Raw genomic sequence first — 24,657 nt, forward strand, 5'->3', positions numbered from 1 at the left:
GCACTACGCAAAGTGCAATGCCTACGCCAGCCGACCCAGTGCTTAATCATCACTCTTCCACACATACCGTAAGAACTCGGTAAATTCGCGCTTTTTTGAGTTCAACCGTCGGTCTTGGCGCATTACTTCCCGGATGATCACTTCCTCATACAGTTAGTATGTGGAAGTGATCATTCGAGGGGTAATATCAGAAGATCAGATGTTCCCCCCGGCCAGGATGTTTGCAGTCCCTCTTTCATCCGATCTGAAGCTATCGCCACCGCGTTTTTCACACAATGCCGCCGCTTGATGAGGTTGATCCTAATGCCGGCTGGACTGTGGCCTCAACACCAAGGAAAAAGCCCGGCCCAAAGCCCAAGCCTCTTGCAGAGCGGAAACCAAGGAGGATCCTGCTAATCCAACGCCCGGAAAGAAGCTATTCACCGGAGCAGAAGGCGGAAGTCCTCGTGTGGCTGATCCACGGCCACGTTATAAAGAAGGGTTGGAAAAGGAAGCCTACGATTTATGATGCCTCGAGGCACTTCAAAATACCAGAAGGAACGATCCGTGGATGGCGACAAAAGCGTGAGTTTTTCCTCAAAGAACATCATCGGAAACTCTGCCCTAAGTGGCCAGGCCTCGATGATTAAGTATACCTCTCTTTCTTAGAGCGCCGCGCCCAAGGGAAAGTAGCTATGACCTCTTGGTTCCGCCGGAAGGCATAGGCTATTTACGAGGAGTTATACCCGGACCAAAGCTCCCGGTTCCCTTTCTCCACCGGTTGGTGGCGAGGCTTCCTTCGGCGTCATAATATCATAAAGCGACGAGTGACAAAGCAGTCAACTAAGAGGCCAGAGGATTACATCGACGTCGTGAATAGGTTCTTACAATTCATCAGGCGCATCTCTACATTATAATTCTAATCTCGGGCCATCACGATAATCTTAAACTCGCTAAAACGCTGGTTTTATCGGCGCCTTATACTTAACTTAGACGAGACCCTAATCCCATTTGAGTATCTTAATGGCTTCACTTAGGAAATACGCGGCGTAAAATCAGTCTCCGGGAAAAGCGACCGCAGCGGGTGGAATAAACGGCAGGCCACTTTGATTCTTTATATATTCGTAGATAGCGAATTCAGGCTTCGACCGACTATTATATTTCATAGTACCCCTACCGATAAAGGCGGCCAGACTTACGAGAAGGAGTAATATCTTTATTCCCCTAACATCGACGTAAAGTTTAATAAGATAATATATAATAATAAGGAGCTTTTTTCTTCCTAGATTAATAATAAGCTTCTTCCCCTTATTAAGGATAAAGAAAAGGATATATTACTCGTGATGGATATAGCTATATTCTATAAGACTAAAGGGATTAAGAAGAAACTAAGGGATAATAATATTTCCCTTGCATTTATCCCTCCCGGCTATATAAGTCTTTTATAACCCCTTAATACCGCTATTAATACTCTTTTTAAGCGGTGGTTATAAGAGGCAACTAACGAGTATATTAAGCAGATAGAAAGAGAGAAAGGAGATGATTTTAAGTGGTTAGTTAGTGATAAGAGAGTTATAGTTACTTATATAGTTGCTTCTACTTTAAAGCGTCTTAGCGTAAAGTTAGAGATAATTAAAAAAGCGTTCTTAAACTGCGGAATAAGCATATGCCCTGACGGGGCTAAGGACTAGCTAATCCGGATTAAGGATATACCTTTTGATCAGATTAACTTTACTAGGTAGGAAGAAGCCAAGGAAGTCATCGTCAAAGACGAGGACCCCATGGATCCCCTATGTGACGACGAGGAATTCCTCGTTGCCGACGATGACGAGCTTCTTCTGCATACATAATATCACGAAGAAGTCATCAAGCAGCTGCAAGAGCGGCTGCGGAAGAGGGGCCTCAGGGTATCAGGGAAGAAGGCAGATCTGATCCAACGACTACGAGATGATAATAACTCCCAGAAATGTCGAGAAGGAGATACAATATACATTAGCTAACTAGACCATCAGAATCAGCGCCTTCAGAAGTCTCATTGACCTTATTATCTTGCCAAAAGAAGGCTATTCCCTCTTGCTATTTACGTTCCTTTCTTAGCCTCCAGTCCGTCTTCAACACCAAAAAAACACACATATGATAACTATGAAGCCGGCAGCGGCGGCGGCCATCTTCGTTATCACGATATCGGAGGGCAGCTTCAATAGAAGGCGGAGGTTGGAAGTGGGAACAAGCCGCCTACCTATTTTTGGTGGGGGATCCGTTCTGCCGCCCATCCCCGCCCTCTGTGTGGCTTGCCAAGAGACGCCGGTTGAACTCAAAAAGGCGCGAATTTACCGAGTTCTTACGGTATAACACTGCCACTTCTTGCCCCCGTGCCTGCCTCACTTTTCTTTCATGCATTCATTTTCAACAATGGCGGACGATAAACCACGTGATAAATCAATAACTACATGGGTTCGATTTGGATATCCAGAGACTCCGATTGATGCCACCTTATTTCGCCCACTCAAGACGCAGGAGGATGACTGGCTTCAGGTTTGTGCTTTTTGACCAGACCTTTGGGGTATCACCTCTTACATCAACTAGATACGCTACGGTCAAGTTCTTGAGTATCCCGAGGAACGTATGCTTCTGGTGGCCTGGAAATCCTTCCAAGCCTGGGTCAGATTTTCCGAATCAAGTCACTACTAAGAGTTGCTGGCCAATCTCGGGACTCATGCAAATGATATGCCAGTAATTCAGGTCGTTGACTTCAACAGAGATTATCCCTCACGGGCCTTGTCATCCCACACCGAGATCAGAACTGTTTATTTCCCGGCCTCGATCTCCCCGGAAATGCGCGAGGCGGTACCAAACGTTCAGGGTTTGGTGACTACGGCGGCTTACGGCCCGAGTCTGCAACATCTGAGTCCTTACGTATTACGGCCTATCTTGGGTTGGATCGAAGGTACTCAGAAATGGGAGGGGGAAGATGCTGTGGCGTGTGTGTGGATTCACACATGGAAAAGCGAGAAAGCCGAAGAGAAGTTTAAAACTACTGGATGGCTCGCTCGATTCAAGGATGGAAAACTGTCTAAGCCGCTCGCTGTCGATCTCTTTGAACAAGACTTGAAAGATCTGGGCGCATTGGGATGGAACGACTATCACGTGAGCTTTCAGAAGACTGGTTATATCCCGTGACTGAAACAGGAATAATACTCTAAGAGGCCATGACGACACGTTTCTTTTATCTGACAGATAAAACTTCTGTAACTCCAGACCTCCATGGCTTAACTGGGTGCCCCGATGCGGTACAGTACTCGAAGCCATCTCAGCTCTGTCCTTCCCATGGCTCGTCAGGTACTGACATCCTCCCTCTTCTTAGCCTCCGCACTGGCAAAGGTAAGCGTCGGGTTTCTCTTTCCAAGAAGACATGCGAGAGCATACAATGTGTATGACTCCGGGTTGGACAAGGCGTCTTCTGTGCCCGTGTGGTCTTCTTCATTCGTTCCGGTGATCCATTGCTCCAATCGAGGGCTGGGGCATCATCGTGCCCCCCGGAATTCATCCCCCGTATGAGCAGCCCGTTTACCCTTTGCATCCTGTAGATAATTGTTAACCTCAGCAATGGGCCCATTCCTCCCATCAAAGTTGATCCCACAGCCCCAATTGAAGTCGACATCACGGGATCCATCCCTTGGCCAGAGTTTACGCATGAAAGCCATCTGTGTTTTAATTGTGTCTCCAAGGCTAACCTTGCTCAATAGTGTTGACCCAGCCGGAAACCCAACGTTTTCTGAAAAGCCTGATCATTGTGAGACTCAAACGGCTACGATGCGCATTATGGAAATAGGGTTGAAAGAGCCTTGTTCTTCTCCAAAGGAAAGGGGTCGGAATACCCCAGATTTATCAACAAAATGATTCGGGTCAAAGCCGGCCAAACGGATCCAAGCGGAGGAATTGATCCACAGCGCTCAGATACGCACAGGCCTATCAAATCTCACTTATGCCCCACACAAGGGCACGTGCCCGTGGCTTGCTGCTCATGGCAATGATGGACTTTGGTAAGGTACCACACCCCTAACATGTAAGTTTATAAGTTTCGGAGACGTGTCATGTTCTCAATCATACACGGGACAACGGGGGGGAAAGATCCATACACGCTTGGGTTGGCTGCGAAGCAACAAGCAAGAGAACCCACACCGACGCAACTGTACTCTCCAGCCATGGGAGCCACAAGCCAGAGACGTTAGACTTCATCAACCCTAAAGTGTCTGCAATAAATATGCAAAAGAACGTAGCCAGAAGTATGCAGGCCTTGGTATATGTAACTGTAATCTTCGGGCCTTAGAGTGAGGTGATTCCGCCCCCGACATCTTCATGGCCTTGGCCCCGCTCGTAGTTGCGACGAATTCCATCCCGCTTAACCTCAGACGAGGTTCGGATGTCGTCGACCGAGCTCGGGGAGATGAAAGCCAGGATCATGGCAAACTCGACACTCGCCATGTTACTCAAGAAAGGAAGGTATTGATTTCAAGTGGGCCTAAGCCAAGGCAGACAGCCAATACGAGCGAGACTGGGCTCAACAGTTAACCTGTTGGCTGTAGTCCAACATCACCCTGACAGTGGAGTCATATATCTGCAGGGAGGGGTCAAAGAATGGTGAGACTCTGGTCTTTGCGTTATTTAACGTGGCAATGTTGTCGTCGGATCCTCATTCACCGCTCACGTTTCCGCATCCAAGTATCAGCGACCAGAGGGAATCGCATCTCCTGAGACATGGTATACTCAGAACCGTCACCGCCTGGGCCCCCAGTCCACTATCATGTCCTTTCAGTTGCATCTTCACCCCCCGAAACAGACGGAGATGGCTTTAGTACTTCGCCCACAGGCCAGCCGAAGAATACTGAGCCGCACAGCTTTGGAGAAGGCTGTAACCCGAATCGATGGGCGTTTATGAAAGAGACTGTCGGTTGGAGTGTTTGGCTCGCCGACTTTGCTGCCATCGCCTTGCCGACTGCTTTCATTATCGTTGCAATCTCGGTGTTGCTCCTGGATGGGAAACCCATTGAGAGCCTCGCTCTTAAAAGATGGCAAAATGCAATTACAGCGGTAAATTTTTGTCGACATGGTCACTTGTTGCCTGCGTGCTGATCATCGAAGCATAGTTGGCGACAGCGTTTCCCATCATCTTCGCCTTGATAGTCGGCCGCCTCGTCTATGAGATAGCTCGATGGAGGCTTGAAAAAGGAGCTACGCTTGGCTCTCTCGAACAACTGATCGGCAGTCGGACCTTTGGATCTACTATTGTCACACTCCTCCACCATCGAGCCTCAAAACCCCTCAGCATTGTCCTGGTCTTAGTCTGGGCCCTCTCGCCGCTGGGTGCGCAGTCTATGCTACGAATGCTTGAATCACGCCTTGAGCCGCGAATCCAGGACTCAACTATTATACACTTTGACACTGATGCTCCAACCAAACAATCATGCATGATGCCATCTTCCCCTGACGGCTCAGCAGGTTTGGTTGCCATGGTATCTTATGTGAAGACCATGTTCGGTGCCGTATTACTTTCACCATCAACTACCAAGCTAGATTCGATGGATATCTGGGGAAATGTCAAAGTCCCCATCTTGAAGTCAGCTAGCGACGACTGGGCGAGTATCCCCTGGAGCGCCGAGTTGGAACATTACTCTGCATTCGTCGGGATACCTATAACAGGTATCTCTGTGGGCAATAAAACGTTTCATCTTGAATCAAGTTACGTGGATCTTAGCTGCAGCAACATTAGCAAAACTGCGACCTTTACACAGGATGTCACATTCGGTTGGCAAAACTGGAACTCGTTTCCACTTGAAAATGGGACCTGGTACGGTTTCAATACCTCTAGCACTCTCGAGCGCTCTTCTGCGCCTTGGGCCATGGCATTGAATAGGTTCGTCGATGACTTCTGGAGCGGCTTTGGCGTCCAGTCTCATAGATCCAAGCAGAACATGTACTGCAGACCGGCCTTATTCAAGAACGAGACTGATATCGACGCTGGACTCACAAGGCTCTACTTCCAGGCGAATCTCGGTTCCTCTGCAGCTTTTTCCTCGGCCGGGCTCACGGCCTATTGTGATGTTCACCAGAGATATGTTGAATCCCGAGTCACATGTCGGCCGTCAAATAGGGGGGCTCAGCAGAATTGCACTGTCACCGCCCAACGACCGTCACAACGGCCTCACCCCCCTGACTCGATATCACATTTGTCTATTCCTTGGGTTTTTCGCTATATTTCAAGAGAGATACCGTTGACGACCGCGCCACCAAACTCTGCTCACCCGGGGTTTATTCTGCAGTACCTGGACAATCCGAGCATTGACAATTTCACGATAGTTCAGCAACTGAGCATGTTCGAGCACGTTGATGCCGGCCTCTTCAGCCGACGACTGAGCCAAGTAATCAACACATACATCCTCCTGAGCCAAATGTTCCTTCAAGCAACGGGCGTCAGCGCCAAGTCTGCTGGTACGACAGATTGGAACATGGTCGCTCCGGCTCAAGTCAGTACCTTGATCGAGACCTTTTCGGTTCCACGACTGTGGATTGGACTCTGTCTTCTGTCGTCTCTGGTGCTCCTGGTCTGTGGAGTTCTGAGCGCGATCCTGACGCGGCTATCAGCTGGACCGGACATCCTGGGATACGCCTCCACACTCATCCGCGACTCGAGGTATATCGACACACCGGACGAGGTGGGTAGGATGGAGGGAGCCGACGTTTCGAGGAAGATGGGGGACCTACGGATCCGGTATGGGTTCGTCCGAGAAAGCCCAGAGGGACAAATGAGGAGTGGAGTTGGGCTGCAAGAAGAGACGCAGCCACTCAAGCTCCACCGCGGTTAGCCTGTGTCAACGGTCCATGGCCTTGGCAGTATCTAAATCCAGGCGGGACAGCTGGCTGCGTTCCAACACATAGTCGGCACGCAGTGTAGGTGTAAGGTTACTTATTAACCGTGTGGCTACCAACTAAGGCCAGACGATACTGTAGCAGCCAACACAGATGAAGCTACGCCGCCACTCTATCACTCAACTTGGAGTTTCGGTTTTTATAATCCTAAGCCGCTCTAGGACTCGCAGATAATAGCCTTAGTAATATGTTTATCTTGCATATCTACCTCTTATGAATAAGAGCTATGCAGCTTTTTATAAATTATTAAAACTTTTCTCAACTGTTACTAATATTAAACAAATACATGAGGTATATACAAGGACTGATAGTAGTAATATTACTATTAGTCCCAGTTTGCTAAATTGTCCTCAGGGACCGATCTATAAATATTCCTTCAGCGCTAGAGCCAGTGATTAGGCGGCTCTGCCCATGTTGTAATATAGCATCCCGGACGAGTTGTCGCGCGTGTGGCATACATGCCACCATCATACCCACGCAAACCTCAACATTTGGCCATATGACGATTCCTATAGAGTCGACTACACAAAGCGTTAGCAATCTGCCACGCCTATGTGAGAGTCAAAGCCAATCCATTACATACCGGTCACGTTCCATGATGTCGAAAAGACAACGAGACTTGGAATACGGATCGTGCTAACGGTGGTGAGACTAGACATAGCATTAGTTTGCCATCCCACCATGCAAAGAGCTTGGACTGCTCACAATATACCAACGCTGAACATGGCAATAACGCCAACCTTCTTCTTGAACTTGACCCCCAATTTTACGAGTTGGCTCAAAGGGAGGATAAGCATCCAGATGTCCAATGCGACGTTCAGTGCACCGTGAGAGATCCCCATAGCATTGCCATCGACAATTACACCGCGAGGAGTCTTGTCCTTCCAGCCCTCCCAGAAAAGCCAAAGCGGCATTCGTTGGATGAGGAAAAGGATTAAGTAGATCAAGCATATAAGGACAGTGAGTCCCATGGTCCATCGAACCACTGTTTGAAGCTTGTGGCTGGGAAATATCCGAAGAAAAAAGAGAAGAATTGATAACTTGATCAACTCTAGGGATATCGCGTATGCGAACTCACAGGAAAGCAGGTACTGTAATTATTGCAGTTAGCACAGAGAAGGAGCGAAATTATTGCCTAGATAACTCACTATTAGGAAAGTTGTTATGTCTTCATCACGCACAGTCCAGATGTCGAGGCCTAGGCCTTTGGAAGGCACTGCAACGGTACGATCTCCTGTTAGTAGATCGTCCCAAAAGCAGGAATCGTGGCAAGGATAACTTACTTATTTGGCAAAAGACGTTGAATGCAACGACAACTGGCTGCATTGGGTCAGTCGGCGGCCGGTACACCTAAGTTTGGGTGACATACAAACGCTGCCAAAATCAGGCTGTCGTCATGTCCCCATGGAATGTGCCCAACGGCTTTGGAGACAATTCTCATGGCAAAAAGGATTGCAGCTAATATGCCCATGACTAGGCAGGTGATACTTATTTCACGACGGCGATCTGTCGCTGGAAATCCACACGCTGTTTGGGTAATTTTCTTGTAGTCTAAGAAGCGTTTTAGAATCCAATGTCAAAACAAAGAAACCCATCTCTCCACCCGCGTATGATTCCTGGGAACTGACTGAAAATCTCGGTGACATTGCAATCGTGTGTCACACAAATTTCAACTGTGCGGCGGAGCTTTTGGTGTTGACATAGTTGTACCTCTTGTTGAAAATCGACAGTCTGATTTATCGTCTGGACTAAACATTCTGTCTGCGTGTTTGTTAGAATCGTGGACAAGAACGATGGGAAACCAGCACTGACAGCGCAGGCCGGTGCCTCTTCAACGGAACCTAGGCTGGAGGTGGGAGTTTGAGCCACAGAAAGGTGCACATTGAATACTATAGCGAAAGCTAGTGTGCGAGAGACCTGATGATCCAATATGGTGTACATGAGGGCATTCGCAACAGTTAAGCTGTCTACCTGCAACACAACACCATTCAAGCGGACTGGAAAGGAAGCAAATTTTGAAGTACGCAAGAGACCAAAGCCTTCACGGGAAGGCAATCTTTCTTATCCCGCCATCAGTACCAGACCAGAAACTCCCTTGGCACTGGTGGCATGAACATGGCGCTCTCTCAGACGCCCGGCCAGCTGCAACAGACATTAGTGGAGGGGCCCGATCCTTCTGTTTCTCTCGGTTCCGGGGCTGGTAGCGCCAAAGATCTGCACCCTAGAACACAACTCACAGGCATGGCGCGGGAAGAGACAAGCACACAGGAAGGCCAAGTTGGTGTCACAGACAGCGGCTCTAGCTCTGGTCGGCGGAATGGGGCGGCATTCCAGAAGTGCACACTTATTACTGCAAGCGTAATGCCACCAAAGTTTATCATTGATTTTAAGTACCCACTGAGCTGTAGACAAAGGTCCGTGTTCAAGAATTTGTGTGCCATAGACTTGTGGTTACTGGGTAGTGAGAATAGGGGCTTATATACCTGACTAGCGAAGGCACACCTACCATTCCACAGGGGTGATAGACGACAGATGGTTGGGCAAGAGTGATGGTCAAAGCAAAAGTACATGTAGCACAACACATCAGGAGAAACATGACGCTCACGAAGCCCATTGTGTCACAATGGCTTGGCCAGATCAAGGGCTGATTGACATTCCGGACATCTTTTGGGCCTAGGCACGTCTCAGAGAGTTGCGGGGCCCATACCACAAGAGGCCTTTTGGAAATGAATACCCCGGAACCGTCAGGTGGTGGCTTGCTTTGTTCTAGTCGGCGGAATAGCAACTTCGCGATATCTTAATGCCTGTGATGAAGATGTTAATGAAGATTGTGGCCCCTAGACCTAATGCAATGGCTAGTGTGTCAAAGAATTGCAATTAGATACCAAACCTAACCGAGAGGCCCATAGTAATTGGCATGGCAAGCTCGATACCGAAGGAGCCCTTTTCCCTACTCCGAGTCTACAAACCAAAGGCCCTCGCTCGCATGAAATGATGCAGTTTTAACTCCCCTCTTCCTTTGGCTAATCCACTCTCCACCGTTAAGCCGGTTTCTCATCTACATCAATCCTCAATCAATTCAGCCATGGAGAACCTGACCGAGAAACAGCTCTTGGGGGTCAAGATAATGCATGAGCTCTCTGGTCCAGAGTTGTTCGATGCTCACAAAGCAAACTCGGTAGGTCTTGCATGAACCGAGGGTGAATCATTGGTACTAACAACAGCTCAGCGTGACGACTTGCCAAGCAAGGTCGGCGCTGAATACATCGCCGAGACGTGCTTTTCGTCGTACGCTTGACCAGGCCTCAGTTTTCAGCAACGGTCTCTGATGAACATCGCCATGCTGATTGCTTTCAACCGAGGCCCCGAACTGCGTATTCACATTAGGGCAGCTCTCAACAACGGCTTGCAGGAGAAGCAGATTACAGAGGCTTACAGATATGCCATGGTGTACTGTGGGGTTCCAGCTGGTAGAGACGCGTTGCTAATTGCCAGTGAGGATTTTGAAGAAAGGAAGGCAGCCAGCGAGAGAGCCGAGGGTGCCAAACTCAGCTAGAGTGATGTCGTCAAATAGGTACATTTAAACGAAAACTACATATGACATGCTGTTGCTTTTTAACTCTTTCATGTGTCTGTCTTTCTATTCTTGGATATTGCCGTCGACGAAGACGTCATTGATACCAACTGACTGCTGTGACTCTTTGGACTAGGGTCCATGTTCACGGACCTGCTGATGTTTTAATGGCAATAGGAGAACAAAGCAGCCTGGGGCTGGATCAAAAGGGGTGGGTTCTAGCACCGTGCTTGCTCAGCCCTACGGCAGACGTTTCCCTGGATTCTCCCCAGATTCCTCGACAACCTTGTTCACTCCCCCTCAATTCTCCCTAGTTCCCAAATCTTTACGACCTCACATATATTATACCTTTATATGATGGAAAGAAGCTCAATGATCGCTTGCGAGATGAAGAACAAACCCACAACCGACATGATTGAAACCGCGGATTCTCGCGATGATGCTGTCGAAAAGGGCCTCAACCAAGATCTCGGTGACCCTGTCGAGGACAAAAGGCTCGTTCGAAGGATTGACTTTCACGTTGTGCCCTGGATCTGCATCACATACGCCCTTTTTCTAATCGACCGCACAAATATCGCAGCCGCCAAGATCATCGGCATGAAAGCTAATCTCAAACTGACCGGCAACCAGTTCAACGTGGCCCTTCTCGTCTTCTTCATCACCTACCTCGTGACTGAGATTCCATGCAATATTGTTATCAAGGCCGTCGGGACGCAAACACACCTTGCCGTACTTGTCGCTTCTTGGGGTGCTATTGCCATGTGCTTTGGTTTTGTCAAGACGTACGGGCAGTGCTGAGGAGCGCGCCATAATTCAACGTTGTCTCTAGTCAGACCGAGAAGAGACTGAGGGGAAAGGCACCGTCAAGTCGTTCCTCGAAGCTGCACTAGACTGGAAGGTCTATCTCATCTCTCTCTTGCTTATGCTGCCTACCGCAACTACCTACGCCCCATCCTTCTTTTCGCCCTCTATCCTTGCGAGCTTCGGATTCAGTGTCGCCCCCAGTCAGATTCTAACGACTCCGCCATACATCTTTGGCGCCATCGTTTCTATCCTCACCGGCATCATGGCTGACCGCGTTCGGCTCCGCTCCCCGTTCATCATCGGCTACTCAATTTTGCACATGGTCGGTCTCGCTATGATCTCCTAGGGCGATAGCCAGGATGCCAGGTACACAGGCATGTTCTTGGCCATTATGGGAAATAACTGTGCCATTCCCTCTGCACTGGCGTTTCTCGCCAACAACGTCGTTGGGACACACAAGAGACGGTTTGCAGTTCCCATTCAGACCATCTTTGGTGAAGCCGGAGGAATTATTGGCTCCCTCATGTTCCGGGAGGAGGATTATCCTGGGCTGCCTGGGTTGTAGTTCACATTGACATTACTACGTATGTTCTGAGACTTACCTTCCTGATATACCTAGGTATGTAAAGATTTGAGATGTGCGCTCAAGAGTGTCGAGCATGTGCGGTGGCATCAAAGGATGATGGCCTTCTGGGAAATCATCTTGGGCGGGTAAGCAGGCGGTGTTCGAAATAAACGGGATTCTCTAGCCGGTGACAAAAAAGACCGAGCTTAGCCTAACCATAGGGCTATAGCTATGTGTTCAATATTTTCTGTCCCTCCTCTAGACTACACCACCTGGTAAGATTTGCCTGTCGTGGGTCCTGGAAGATTGCTGGGTGATGTCGCAAAGATAGCGTCTCAATAGTGCACGCAATAGCCCATTCCATGGTGCCTCACTAGTAACCTTTGGGTTAGATGAATGCAGGAACCAATATTTTAGTGGATGTTATTCTCAGGTTCACGGCTTTGATTGGAAAGGAGCGTTTGTGGCGAAGACGCCACTCATTAGCTCAACAGCGGCTTTCCCGGGTTGACAGGCCCTACTAATACTTCTAATTCTGTGCTCCGATGCTTCTGTTCTCCAGGACTGACATTCGTTTTATTTCCTCCTCAACTCAAGGGTCTAGTACTTCAGCCGCCACCATGGGAGCCTCCATCTCAGTCGTCAGCAACCCCGAAACAGTCGCCAACGCCATCTTCACGAGTGGTGTGACCGTCACTGACGCGTCTTGGAACACTGGATTCGACGAGAACGCCGTGGGCACCTTCACCAATGGCCCCTTGGGTCTCACGTCTGGCGGCATCTTGACGACAGGCGGTTCGATAGACGCATCAGCATGGCAACCATATTCTGTCAACATAGACAACAACGCGGGCGCGTCCCAGACCTATTGTGGAGCAGATTCCCAAGATGCTGCTGTCTTGACAGTCGATATCGAAGTCCAGCAGGGTTTCAATGGAGTCGAGGTTGAATTCGTTCTCGCGTCGGAGGAGTTCTCATAGTGAGCCGCTATATGTTGTCCATTCACTATGGCGCTTTTACTGATCATACAAGCACACACGCGGACCCGATTGGCATATATCTGGACGGCGAGCAGTACGCCCTGGACCCGGACGGAAGCAGAATAACGGCCAAATCGTACTACCTATCCCCCGGACGAGCCATCCAGAACCCATACCAAGTCTTCCAATATCCCTCTTGGTCCACCTATGCAGCATCGTCGAAGCCGCTGATCATGGGTATTGCCGCAGAGCCTGGGGCACACACCATGGTCTTCGCCATCTGTGACAATGTCGACGCCCAGCATGACTCGGCGCTCTTTGTGAGGGCCAAAGGTTGCAAGGACTGTGTGGCAGACGTCAAGATCCACTATCTCACGCAGACAACCACAACCGTTTCGACTTTTACTTCGACCATCGAGCCAGTCAGCATGTCTGCTGGCACTGTCTTGATCGGTGTGACGGCGGACCCAACCACATCAGCTACGTCTAGCGAGGTCCCGACTAGTTCCAGTGAGCTGCCTACAACAGCTACATCCAGCGAAGCTTCGACGGCCACCTCCACTGAGTATTCATCTTCATCAACTGAGGGTTCGACTACATACACCGAGGCTTCTACCACTTCTAAGGAGACTTCTGCCACATCCACTGAAGTATCAACCGAGTCGTCCGCCACCACAACCGTTGCCAGCGAGAGCTCAACAGTATCAACTACGGATTCCACAATAACCACATCGAGCACCGATTCTTCTGTCACAACGGTCACATCTTCTGAGTTTTCCTCAACTATTTCAACCGAGACTTTGTCCACAACGTCACGGGCCACTACCGTATCAACCATCGACTCCACAATGACAACCCTGACAACATCTCGAAGACCTTGCCGTCCTGCATAGTACAGTGGCCATAATTTCAAGTTCTAGTGTATATATATATACTTTGGTTGACACTCGCGAAATCAAGCGTATTTCATTATTATAAATATCAAGTCAGACTATGAGACATGGCCATTGGTGGGCAACTCCTATTGCTACACTCGTCCTCCAACCTTCGTCCTACCACCTCTACCAACCCCCTTGTACATTTATCGCCATGATCGAAAGTCGGCCGCCGAGTCGCGAGTATATAAAGATCCCCACAAGAATTGCGGTTACTAGGACGATCATGTTATCACGTCGTCACCACAATCGCCTTCAATCTTGGTATGAGCTTTGTGATCCTCGTACGTCTTGCTGATGTTGCTGTATTCGATGATAAACTTGATGTGTGGCGGCCCTCGACAGCACCGAGGGTACTTGGGAGATGAGCCGTGGTTTGTGATTGTCTTAGTCTCTAGCTGTTACTCGTTCAACAAAAAGGCGACCTATGGAACTTAGACGATAGGATAGATCTAGTGATAAATACCGGTTCAAGCTATCTCTGACAGCTTGGCCACGGTTGATTCTCTTCTCCGGCAAAAAGAAAATTTAGTTAGGGTAGTTACTACTAGAAGAATAGGTAACTTACTAGCGGATAGGCCTGCTTAGAAAATATGCCCCTTACTCAAGAGAGCTTGGGTCAAGTAAGAACGGGTTCTCTCTCGCCGCATGATTGGCTTTTCTTCCAACCAAATGTTCTGGACATGCTGGCTGACAAGATACTCCGAAGATAGCCAGCAACATTCTGATGGGATAGAGTCGGCTGCTCTCATAAATTGTCGCCGAGCGTTTCACTTATCTATCGTAATGACCAGAAAGCAGAAGGACATGTTCCAGTGACTGTTTTTCAGGGCATGGTCTGACTTGGTATAGGAGTACTCCACGCTACCTCTGAAATATGAACGCGATAGACTGCCCGCTCTTGCTGGTGTCGCTGATAGTGTGAGCCGGATAATCTCTTAGCAGTATCTCTCGGGGATTTAGAAGCCAAATCTATCTTCTGGACTTCTTTAGAACCCTGCCAAGTATCCAGCGAAACTCTCGGACATAGTTGGTGTCCCTTCTTGGTCATTGGCGTCTGTGGTCGGTCCAATCGAACCCGGCAGGCATAATCCAGCGGGATCTAGAGTCGAGCTATTAGGAACGGACATTGACAAAACTAGAAGAATGTCATTACATCTGCGAGCCCGGCTCCATCAATGCAACGTGGAACCTGATAAGCGGCGGCTGTGCCTTTGGGAACATCGAGCAACACAGTGGCCTGCTGCTCCCAAGGTTGGACAGGGGAGGCTCTGAGAACGTTTATGAGCGTATTGGAAGGGTGTGGTCGTCGGATTCTTTCTGGAACGCTGTTTAGGAGTCAGGTTTATGCCTGCTTTGATGTGGGCATGGTGTTTGCAAACTTCGACCTAGACCTATGGCTACATAAGGTTTTAATCAGAGATAGCACGTGTGTTCGGGATTACAAAGGATTGGTAAGGGTTAGACGATAATTGGGAAGAGAAGAGTATCATTGCCAGGCACTCAAGCACAATACACAAGGCCATCCTCCGCAGCTATTTGTCAAGTTTGACACATCGACCCAAGGACAATTAGCAATATTCATCATGCACAACTCAGCCAAACATAATAGTTAAAAAAAAAGCTCTATGTTTTGCTGAAATACCCAAAGGCATTCTGGTCCCTGAACAGTATCTCCAGGCCAAAGAAGAGCGATTTGAATGCGACTCTGAGCCACGATCTTCCCAATTCAATAGCCAACTATTTTATGTTTGATTCCATCCTTATTCGAGACACCTGCTTTCATATCCCGAGACTGCCCGGAGCTAATCGAGCCCATTCCAGGTTGAAGAAGTATCTCCCACTGGGCAATTGTCCGGGGTTTGAAGTCAGACGCTGCAGAGATGAGGTACTCATCGGGGTGGCGCCCATCCATGAGTCGATCAAGGTTGGACTGCGCCAGGTCCCTGCCTTGTCTAGAATCCAGAATCCTTGCTTCAGGTGCCATCAACAGTGAGCTTCAGTCTAAGGCCAATTCCCGTTGGTCACAGGACGCTGACTTGTCTCTGGTTTACTTGGATGATATAGAGGGTAGGCAGCCAGATGCTATCGTCTCATCTTTAAGAAATTAGGGCGAATCAGTGAGTAAGCCCCACCAAATGACCTATTACAGCGAGAATAGGCAAACCTTTATCGGCCAGCTGAGTACTTATTACCAGTTGCCCATAGGTATGCCTCATAATACAAGATTAAGCCAGATCAACAGTAAGACTGGCGATCGTCATTGCAAGTGGCGTTGTTTCGCCTGCTGGGGTGAACGCAAGTGCTAACCTTGACCTGGTATCGGTCTCGGTCTCGGGCTCGGTCTCGACTTCGGTCTCGGTCTTGGACATGAGATGGGTCGGTACCCGGTAACTGCGGAAGACGCATTCAATTCCCTGTTAACGTAGCACTTATCAATGCAATATTACCTTGATTTATTCCCCCTTTGATGTTTAATTCTTATGTTCCAGGCTGCTTGATTCACAGAAAGCTCTTAACAAAACCACAATGGCAGAAGCACTGGCAGATGAGCGTCAAGCGACTAAGCCGGTGACGATTCCTGACGAAGATAATCACATCAATTTCACAGTTGGATGGGAAGAACCATCTGATCAGGACCCCGAGAATCCCCTCAATTGGTCAACGCGCCGTAAATGGAGCATTATCGGAATCCTTTCTTTTATCACCTTTCTTACGTATGACTTCAGTTCATCCCGATAACCTCGACGTGCTAAACGCTCTATAGGCCTTTGGCGTCTGCAATGATGGCTCCTGGGGTACCAGTTATTATGGCCGAGTTTGAGAGCTCCAATGACGAAATTGCGACATTCATGGTTTCTGTCTTTGTGCTGGGATTTGCATTCGGGCCGCTACTGATGGCGCCTATGAGCGAGCTCTACGGCCGAACACCAGTTTACCACATCTGCAACACTCTTTTCATCATCTTCTCAATTGGATGTGCCGTGTCTCAGAATATAGGGATGCTAATTGCATTTCGATTCCTCTCTGGGTTTGTTGGGGTCGCTACGGTAACCTGCGGCAGTGGCACGATAGCAGATATGATTCCTCCTGAGCAACGAGGAGCCGCCATGTCTATATGGTCGATTGGGCCTCTCCTTGGACCCGTGGTTGGACCTGTTTGTGCTGGCTTTCTGGTTGAGGCCAAGGGTTGGAGATGGGTGTTTTGGGTCATAACTATTGTGGTGAGTTCAACTCCTTTTACCATGCCTGCTGGATAAGTGACTAACGTATTGGTGACTTCAGTCTGGAGCTGTAATCTTGGTTTCCTTTGTCATTTTCCGAGAGACGTATGCACCAGTCCTTCTCGAGCGAAAAGCTTCGAAACTACGCAAGGCGACCGGCAACAATAAGTATCGCTCAGCCATGCAAGCGAAAGGCACTCCAAAGCAAGTCTTTATCTCTGCCATCACTCGACCGACACGAATGCTTCTCTTCTCTCCCATTGTCTCCATGGTCTGCCTATATATCGCCACCCTCTACGGCATGCTATATCTGTTATTCACCACCTTTACCTTCGTGTACCATGACATGTATGGGTTCAGCGCGGTGGGTGCAGGATTGTCATTTATCGCTGGAGGCATTGGAAATCTCCTTGGCCTAATGTTTGTGGGATACCTGTCGGATAAGTTGATAAGAGATGGCCAGATTAAAGGCAAGGCTGTTGAGCCAGAGCAGCGGTTAGATCTGAGACTCACTATCCCCACCGCTTTGACTCTCCCCATCGGCCTGATCATGTACGGCTGGACAGCGGAGAAGCAACTGCACTGGATCGTGCCTATGGTCGGTACAAGCATCATGGGTTTCGGCATGATCGGCATCTTTATGATCTCGCAGACGTACCTTGTCGACGCCTTGACGAGACATTCTGCCTCTGTCACCGCAGCGAATGCCGTCTTACGGAGTTTGCTGGGAGCTCTTCTACCCCTTTGTGGCTTGAAGCTCTACGACGCACTTGGTCTTGGTTGGGGTAATACACTGCTTGGATCGATTTGTCTTGCCCTGGCACCTGTACCATGGCTGCTGAACAGATTTGGTGGAAGGATACGAAACAGCCCAAGATTTCGGCGAGAATTTTGATGATGGTATGCTGGAATCCTGGTGGGTCAACATCTAGAGAGGCATTGTGGCTGGCGAATTGGCAATGGTAAGGAGTCAGGCTATTTAGTTGTCAGGATTATGGCTGAGACAGCACTCAATGCAACCAAGTCCGTATTTATACTTATTTCCCTAGAGCAAGATCAAGCATTTATATTCCTCAAGAACACGTTTGGTGGTCCATGCTAAACGTGCAACAACAGCTTTCAGATGAGGCAAGTAAACCGGGATCTCACAACTCTGTTGTCTGCTGTAGGTTGACTAGAGTGTTGCTCTCCCTTCGTTTCGTCATTGGAAACACGACGAGTTGTCGCAGAAGGCGTAAAATATGGGAACCAATCGTTTATTTTCCACTTACCAAAGATCCGTCCTCTTCCTCTAAGGATCCAAACACGGCACCCTTCAACCCTCAACTGTCAGAACCAAAAATGGGTTGCGGAGGCACTGGTCTGCGATTAAAGCCTTGTTTGGGGGGCGCTGAAACATGGCAACATGGACCGAAACTGTTGAGCAAACTGGCTTCACTGACTAGGAACGTTATCAAAGTTCTCGAATTAGGCGCAAGAAGGGCAGTACCTACAGCGGCTGGATCAAACGCATATGACACTGAGCTCGGCCAAACTTTGTATGAGTACGGGCTCACCACCCAGGGTTATAATGTGTGAGTATTGCTGGAAAGAGAAAGGTGCTCCATCGCCTATTATTTTCCCAATCCATCCCCTTCGAAGGACTGGTGTATTGATGGGAGCTAGTTCAAGGTCGATAAATCTTTGTCAATCCTGATAAAGAGTGAGATGGGCTCAAGTCTGAAGCATGCAGATTGGAAAGCGTCCAGGACTCCCGAGAGCCTAAATTTCCCACACCAAGACTATTCCTTTCCTTTCAGTTGGATTTTCTTACTGGTGAGTCTTGCTGATGGTGGCTTATCGGGACAACAATGACTGGATCCTGACCAATCAACGCCAGAGCGAGATGTTGCACTAGGCAGCAAAGGAGGGTGCAGACGATCTCGTCATCGTGTATGAAGGTTCACCCCCGCAGTTGGGCTTGGCTACTTGTAGTCAGCTCGTGTGTGGGGATGGAGATTGCCATGAAGGCGGATGGAGCGGATAGAGCGATGTTCGGATATCATCATCCTGGGTTGAAAATCGGCTCCACTTGAACATGCATCTGACAACACAGACATCATTTCATTGAAAAATCATCCGCCGACTACGTGACTATTTTATCCTTTCAGCTTTGATGTGAGCAACCGGAACTCCAATATGGCCTCTTCTAAGCTGGCGATCAAGCCGATTATTAAGCACCAGGAAGAGATACGGAATAGCCTCCCCTTTGAGGACACCCGAGACTTTGAGGAGGCAAGAAGAGGCTTCGTTGGTCGCCGCGAGTCCAACATCGTCACTGACGCAGATGGTGGGGTTGTGTGGAATAACGATGTCTACAAGTTCCTCAACGAAGAGTCACCTACCACGGCCAACCCGAGCCTGTGGCGCCAGTCAAGGCTGAGCGCCCTGCACGGCCTTTTCAAAGTTGTCGAGGGCATCTACCAGGTACGGGGCCTTGACCTCTCCAACACTACCTTCGTCGAAGGTGACAAAGGTGTCACCATCATCGATCCTCTCACTTCGGCTGAGACCGGGGCTGCCGCGCTTTCGCTCTACCGGGAGCATCGTGGCTCGAGGCCTGTGAAGGCCATTATCTATACGCACTCCCACGCCGATCATTTTGGCGGAGTCAAGGGTTTTATCTCCCAGGAAGAAGTTGACTCGGGAGCGGTGCCGGTTTTGGCGCCTGAGGGCTTCCTCAAACACGCAGTAGCCGAGAACGTGTTTGCAGGCACCGCCATGAGCCGCCGTGCCGCCTACATGTACGGCGCTGCCCTCAACCGCGGACCGCAGGGCCAAATTGGAGCCGGACTCGGGCAGACGGTCTCGACCGGGACCATCACACTCATTGCGCCCACCGACGAGATTACTAAGACGGGCGAGGAGAGAATTGTTGACGGCGTCCGCATGGTGTTCCAGATGGCACCAGACACCGAAGCACCTTCTGAGATGCTCATCTACTTCCCAGAGGCCAAAGCACTTTGTGCGGCTGAGGACGCCACCCACACATTTCATAACCTGTTGACCTTGCGCGGAGCCCTGGTCCGCGACCCGCATGGATGGGCTGGTTACTTGACCGAGACGATTGACATGTTTGGCGGCAAGGCCGAGGTCGTATTCGCCTCTCACCACTGGCCTACCTGGGGCGCTGACCGGGTTGTCGAGTTCCTCACCTGCCAGCGCGACCTCTACGCGTACGTGCACGACCAGACACTGCGCATGATGAACATGGGCCTCAACGGTCCAGAGATTGCGGAACAGATGACTCTGCCGCCGGCCATCGAGAAGGCCTGGAATGCCCGCGGCTACTATGGCTCGGTCAATCACAACGTAAAGGCCATCTATCAGCGTTATATGGGCTGGTTCGACGGCAACCCGGCCAATCTATGGCAGCACGTGCCCGTGGAGAGGGCCAAACGCTACGTCGAACTTATTGGTGGCGTAGACCAGATCGTCATCAAGGCCCGAAAGGCGTTTGATGAGGGCGACCTCCGTTGGGCAGCGGAGATCCTCAACCACGCCGTCTTTGCCGAACCGGACCACTCAGGCGCGCGAGGTTTGCTGGCCGATACCTACGAGCAGCTGGGATATGGGGCCGAGAACGGCACCTGGAGGAATTTCTACATGTCGGGAACCACCGAGTTGCGCCATCACAACTTTGGCACGCCAACGAAAGCTGCCTCAGCCGACGTGATTGCCCAGCTCACACCCGAGATGCTCTTCGATTCCCTCGCCATCCAGATCAACGGCCCCAAGGCCTGGCACGAGCAATGTTCGATTGATGTGGTGCTCAGCGATCAGCCCTACCGCTATCGCCTGTGGCTCTCCAACGGCGCCCTCATCTATACCAGGGCTGTCCCGTCGACCAGCGCCAATGTGACCCTCACTACGACGACTCGCACCCTATCTGTGATTGCGGTGTCTGGGCTCAACCCTGAGGCACTTGTAAAGGCAGGCGTAGAGATTACTGGCGACAGCACAGCGCTGGAACGTCTCGCTGCCCTCCTCGACCCAGGCGACCCCAGCTTTAACATCGTCACGCCATGAACGGGATGTGATGCGATGAAATTCATGCATCATCTCCCATGAATCTTTATGTCTCCGCAGTCAAAATCATTCTGAGCTCGCTAAGTTGAAAGCTCGTGGTCTGGGATATTCCTTTCATAAAACAGTGGCTGGTTGGAACTCTTTCGGGTCATTCTTGGGGCAGCTTTTCATCAAGTTTTGGGACCATTAACACCAAGCAACGGTTTTCTAGCAGAAATCCAATCCACAGAGAAAAACAGGCTGTCTAATAAAAGATGAAAAACTCTGAGAAGAACGTGGTGAGGGGTGGGCTTAGCATAATATGTGGATTTAGTCCGTAATACAAATCGCACTTGTAATCCCCAGCTAAACAAGATCTGAAATTACTATGAATAACCTATCCTCTCCACTTCCTATACCACAGTACCTATTAAAAAGTGACAAATCCACTATCACGTTTAACAGGGCATTATTTACTGCAACGAAGATCTTGATTTCTCACTACATGAGTGACTGGAGTTGGTCTGCTATATCCTTCTGTGGGTAGGGTCGTATGTGGTATGTCGTATGCGTGCTGTGACGGGGTTCTCCTTGCGAGGTTCTCTCAAAGACCTGCTGACACTTCTGAGTTACATAGCCTGTGGTAGGAGCAGCTTTAGTCATATGATATGATACTCACCTATAATCCTAAAGGGAGTGATAGTCAATACCAGCCAGTCACTCTACTTTGCCCTCTGAGCCAATTTGCCTCGCGCCACATTGACGGCAGAACCTATCCCCGACTTGGCAAGCAAAGCCACATTGAGTGCAATATTTAGTTGTTGACCCTGTAGCGGGCACAGTAGGACTGATACCTTGGGCACTCCTTAGCCCCCCATCCTGTGATAGAGATCGTGGCGAGTATGCCGGCGGCTGTGGCGGAGACGGCATGAGTTGTTCCGGCTGGATGCTGGGCGACACGTTTGTACCAGGTGTGTAGGGTTGCCCTGGCATTGCCGCCAGGAGTCCCACGTCCTGTGTTTGAACTGGTATCGGTGATGGGGTGCTGTAATACTGCTGTGGCGGTGGTGGTGCAAGTGCAGCGGCGCTCTGCTGAGGAGCTGGGTTTTCAACGGCCGCCTTCTGTATCGCTTCATCGACGGCGCGCTGCATTCGTCGTTCCTGTTCTTCCTCATTGCGTCTCCGCAGCTCGACCTCGCGCTGTATCTCCAACTCGCGCTGGGTGTCCATAACTGCCTGCCTTTCTACTTCGTGCCTGGCGGCTGCCCTGGATGCGCCGACGACGACGGCGGCGCCGAGAATGGGTCTCCGTCGACGCCCGAACATTGTGATGACCGCGGTTTTGCAAGTTCGAAAGTGTGCTTTGGATGGAAAGAAGGTCAGATCGGATGGTCACAGCATCAGGAAACACAATCACATGGTAAGGGTGCGTCGAGCGTTTTAGAGAAAACCGAAACCTGGCAGGCCCTCAGCGCCGTTCCTCCATCTGGCATGCGATTGCTCTCTAGCACGAGGTTTACACTTAGAGTTCAAGCCGCCTCGTCTCCCATACGCATCCATTGGTCCGTCACATGGCGAGTATGCCAGCCCATAATACGCCCCGCGAGACCCATCTCTTTCCCAGGTGACAGGGCAGTCAAGTTTGTTGTGGAAAATCACGATGGTCAATGCCGAGCACATGTGAAGGGATGGTCCTCCTTGATTCTCTATGCAGTCTCATGTCTAAGGGGTTAAGAGGCAACTTTTTTTTCTTAACGTACGGTCGAGCAGTATGCAAATTCATAATGCAGAATTATTGCTCGTAGTGTAGGTATACTCCGTACATTAGATGCATAAGTGACGTCGTGGTGATAACGTGGCATTTATGATTTGGGTGATTAGTGCCCCCGCGTGACACCTCGTGTTGTGGACCACGCCATTCTTGTGCCGAGCGTAATAAGGACGCGCCAAAATCCTATTAATTAGCGATTGGCTCTCTGCTGAGATGTGTTTGACTTCGCTAGATATGTAGGTTATTGTCTCTCGCATGAGTGTTGATGAAAGTAAATATGCTTTGTTCCCGAGGGGAATTCGGTAATGCATGTGGTCTCTTGATTCCTCGTGGAGCCCATATACCCAGATGCCTCGAAGTAACCAACACCGTTCATGTCTATATGGGTGGCTTAGATCAATGGATGCCTCTAGCCATGTGCACTCGACGGTTTGGTTCATGTGGTGTCTACAGTTGAACTTGGGCCGAGCATTCTGCTCCGGGCTGCCTCTTGAAACACCTAGGCTAGAGCTCAAAAGTCGTTTCAACCTTCCTTCAGGAAACAACAAGTATATCCTCAAAGGTCAATATCAAAACCTTCGACCTGGGGCATGGGCATAGAGATTCCAGATACGATTAACAATATTGACTAAAACCGCTGCTTAATACGTCGTTGGTAGTCTTTTTTGCTCAAAGCTTCGCCCTGGAATCATCATGGTGCTCGCTTGACTTTTGGGCCACCCTGTCTAGAAGAGACTTCAACCCAGTGATTCCTCGCGTTGCCAGTTCAGGGGGAACCTCTCGCCCGGGAATGTGCAGTGAATGAGAGAAAACCTCCAGGGATAAAGGCCCAGTGTATCCCATCTTTAAAATTGCAGACACCACCATCTCAACTGGCAAATATCCTCCCCGCCCCTGTTCCTCGGGGAACAGTCGATGCGAGCGTGACCACGGTAGTAACCGGGGCACGCTCTGATCCTCCGCTGGTTTGAAGCCTCGACCCGCCATCCTCTCGGCGTCGGCTACCTGTACGAAGAAAATTTTCTCTGGTTTGACAGTCGTTGCCATGGATGCCATCGACTCGCCGAGGATCCGAAGGGCTTGATCTCGCGAAGCGTACAGCATGCTGCCCTCCCCAACGGTGGAGTATGGATCTGCGAACTCGACGGCGAGAATGTTGAACGTGTCCAGGATGATTCCCACGTTTGGACGGTCCACTGCACGGACAACCTCCCAAGCGGAAGCCCAGGTATTCCTGCGTGCCCAGGAAAGTGGTTCATAGCCGATACGTATCTGCTTTCCACCATCCTTCCTAGAGAACTCAGCGGCAAGGTCTCCTAGCTCTGCCAAGTCCCTCACAACAGTCTGAAAGTCGGCGGTCGCTATCTTCCCGTCATCTGGTCGCATACTGCTGCACATGAAGACAAGATCGGTATCAAAAGCGCGCATGAATGGGAACCTAGCGGTAGCCCGATGCATCGCTGCCTGCCTCTCTCTGGGGTCCAGATTTCCTTCAATATCCCTCAGTGGCTGTGTGCAGGCGATTCTCATGCCATGAGACTTGATCAGCTCACGCAGCTGTTGCGCTACACGGAGCTTTGACTCAGTAGCCTCCCAAGGATCAGTCGGATCAAGGCCATTTTCTGCAAGGTAGGCCGCCCAGTCCTCGTCAAAGAGGTCAATGACATCGAAGCCAACTTCTGCAGCTGCTCGGATGCGATCTCGGAGCTTGTGCTTTGTACAGTGGCCCAGCGACAGTGTTGCAATGCCGAGCTGATTTGGAAGTGGGTGGTGAGGCATCGTGAGATCAGATATGGGATGAGGGGATCAAATTACGTTGGAAAAGAATGTTGTGGTAATCCTTGTACGACT

General features: G+C 49.9%; 8 protein-coding genes across 8 annotated transcripts; 5 read left to right on the plus strand and 3 right to left on the minus strand.

The window, feature by feature from the left end:
* Positions 1 to 6,350: 6,350 nt before the first annotated feature.
* Positions 6,351 to 6,842, plus strand: LRP88_04308 (uncharacterized protein; the record flags this gene model as incomplete). Its single annotated transcript, XM_083240883.1, has 1 exon — positions 6,351 to 6,842. One exon carries the CDS (start codon positions 6,351 to 6,353, stop codon positions 6,840 to 6,842), a length of 492 nt encoding a protein of 163 aa, XP_083103413.1.
* Positions 6,843 to 7,288: 446 nt separating this feature from the next.
* On the minus strand, positions 7,289 to 7,820 carry LRP88_04309 (uncharacterized protein; the record flags this gene model as incomplete). The annotated part of the gene is made up of 4 exons (XM_083240884.1): positions 7,289 to 7,311; positions 7,380 to 7,427; positions 7,490 to 7,557; positions 7,612 to 7,820. The coding sequence occupies 4 exons, from the start codon at positions 7,818 to 7,820 to the stop codon at positions 7,289 to 7,291; spliced, it is 348 nt and encodes a 115-aa protein (XP_083103414.1).
* Positions 7,821 to 10,891: 3,071 nt separating this feature from the next.
* On the plus strand, positions 10,892 to 11,630 carry LRP88_04310 (uncharacterized protein; the record flags this gene model as incomplete). The annotated part of the gene is made up of 2 exons (XM_083240885.1): positions 10,892 to 11,254; positions 11,310 to 11,630. 2 exons carry the CDS (start codon positions 10,892 to 10,894, stop codon positions 11,628 to 11,630), a joined length of 684 nt encoding a protein of 227 aa, XP_083103415.1.
* Positions 11,631 to 12,469: 839 nt separating this feature from the next.
* On the plus strand, positions 12,470 to 13,722 carry LRP88_04311 (uncharacterized protein; the record flags this gene model as incomplete). Its single annotated transcript, XM_083240886.1, has 2 exons — positions 12,470 to 12,828; positions 12,882 to 13,722. The coding sequence occupies 2 exons, from the start codon at positions 12,470 to 12,472 to the stop codon at positions 13,720 to 13,722; spliced, it is 1,200 nt and encodes a 399-aa protein (XP_083103416.1).
* Positions 13,723 to 16,293: 2,571 nt separating this feature from the next.
* LRP88_04312 (MFS transporter) lies at positions 16,294 to 17,920 on the plus strand (the record flags this gene model as incomplete). Its single annotated transcript, XM_083240887.1, has 4 exons — positions 16,294 to 16,481; positions 16,532 to 16,988; positions 17,050 to 17,773; positions 17,835 to 17,920. The coding sequence occupies 4 exons, from the start codon at positions 16,294 to 16,296 to the stop codon at positions 17,918 to 17,920; spliced, it is 1,455 nt and encodes a 484-aa protein (XP_083103417.1).
* A 1,246-nt stretch (positions 17,921 to 19,166) lies between these two features.
* Positions 19,167 to 21,056, plus strand: LRP88_04313 (sulfuric ester hydrolase; the record flags this gene model as incomplete). Its single annotated transcript, XM_083240888.1, has 1 exon — positions 19,167 to 21,056. One exon carries the CDS (start codon positions 19,167 to 19,169, stop codon positions 21,054 to 21,056), a length of 1,890 nt encoding a protein of 629 aa, XP_083103418.1.
* A 793-nt stretch (positions 21,057 to 21,849) lies between these two features.
* On the minus strand, positions 21,850 to 22,361 carry LRP88_04314 (uncharacterized protein; the record flags this gene model as incomplete). The annotated part of the gene is made up of 2 exons (XM_083240889.1): positions 21,850 to 21,889; positions 21,961 to 22,361. 2 exons carry the CDS (start codon positions 22,359 to 22,361, stop codon positions 21,850 to 21,852), a joined length of 441 nt encoding a protein of 146 aa, XP_083103419.1.
* Positions 22,362 to 23,475: 1,114 nt separating this feature from the next.
* On the minus strand, positions 23,476 to 24,585 carry LRP88_04315 (sugar phosphate isomerase/epimerase family protein; the record flags this gene model as incomplete). The annotated part of the gene is made up of 1 exon (XM_083240890.1): positions 23,476 to 24,585. One exon carries the CDS (start codon positions 24,583 to 24,585, stop codon positions 23,476 to 23,478), a length of 1,110 nt encoding a protein of 369 aa, XP_083103420.1.
* Between the last annotated feature and the right edge of the window lie 72 nt (positions 24,586 to 24,657).

Source organism: Fusarium phalaenopsidis (assembly GCF_050370095.1).
Source record: "Fusarium phalaenopsidis strain FUZ10S chromosome Unknown contig_32290, whole genome shotgun sequence".
In the NCBI taxonomy this organism is placed as follows: domain Eukaryota; kingdom Fungi; phylum Ascomycota; class Sordariomycetes; order Hypocreales; family Nectriaceae; genus Fusarium; species Fusarium phalaenopsidis.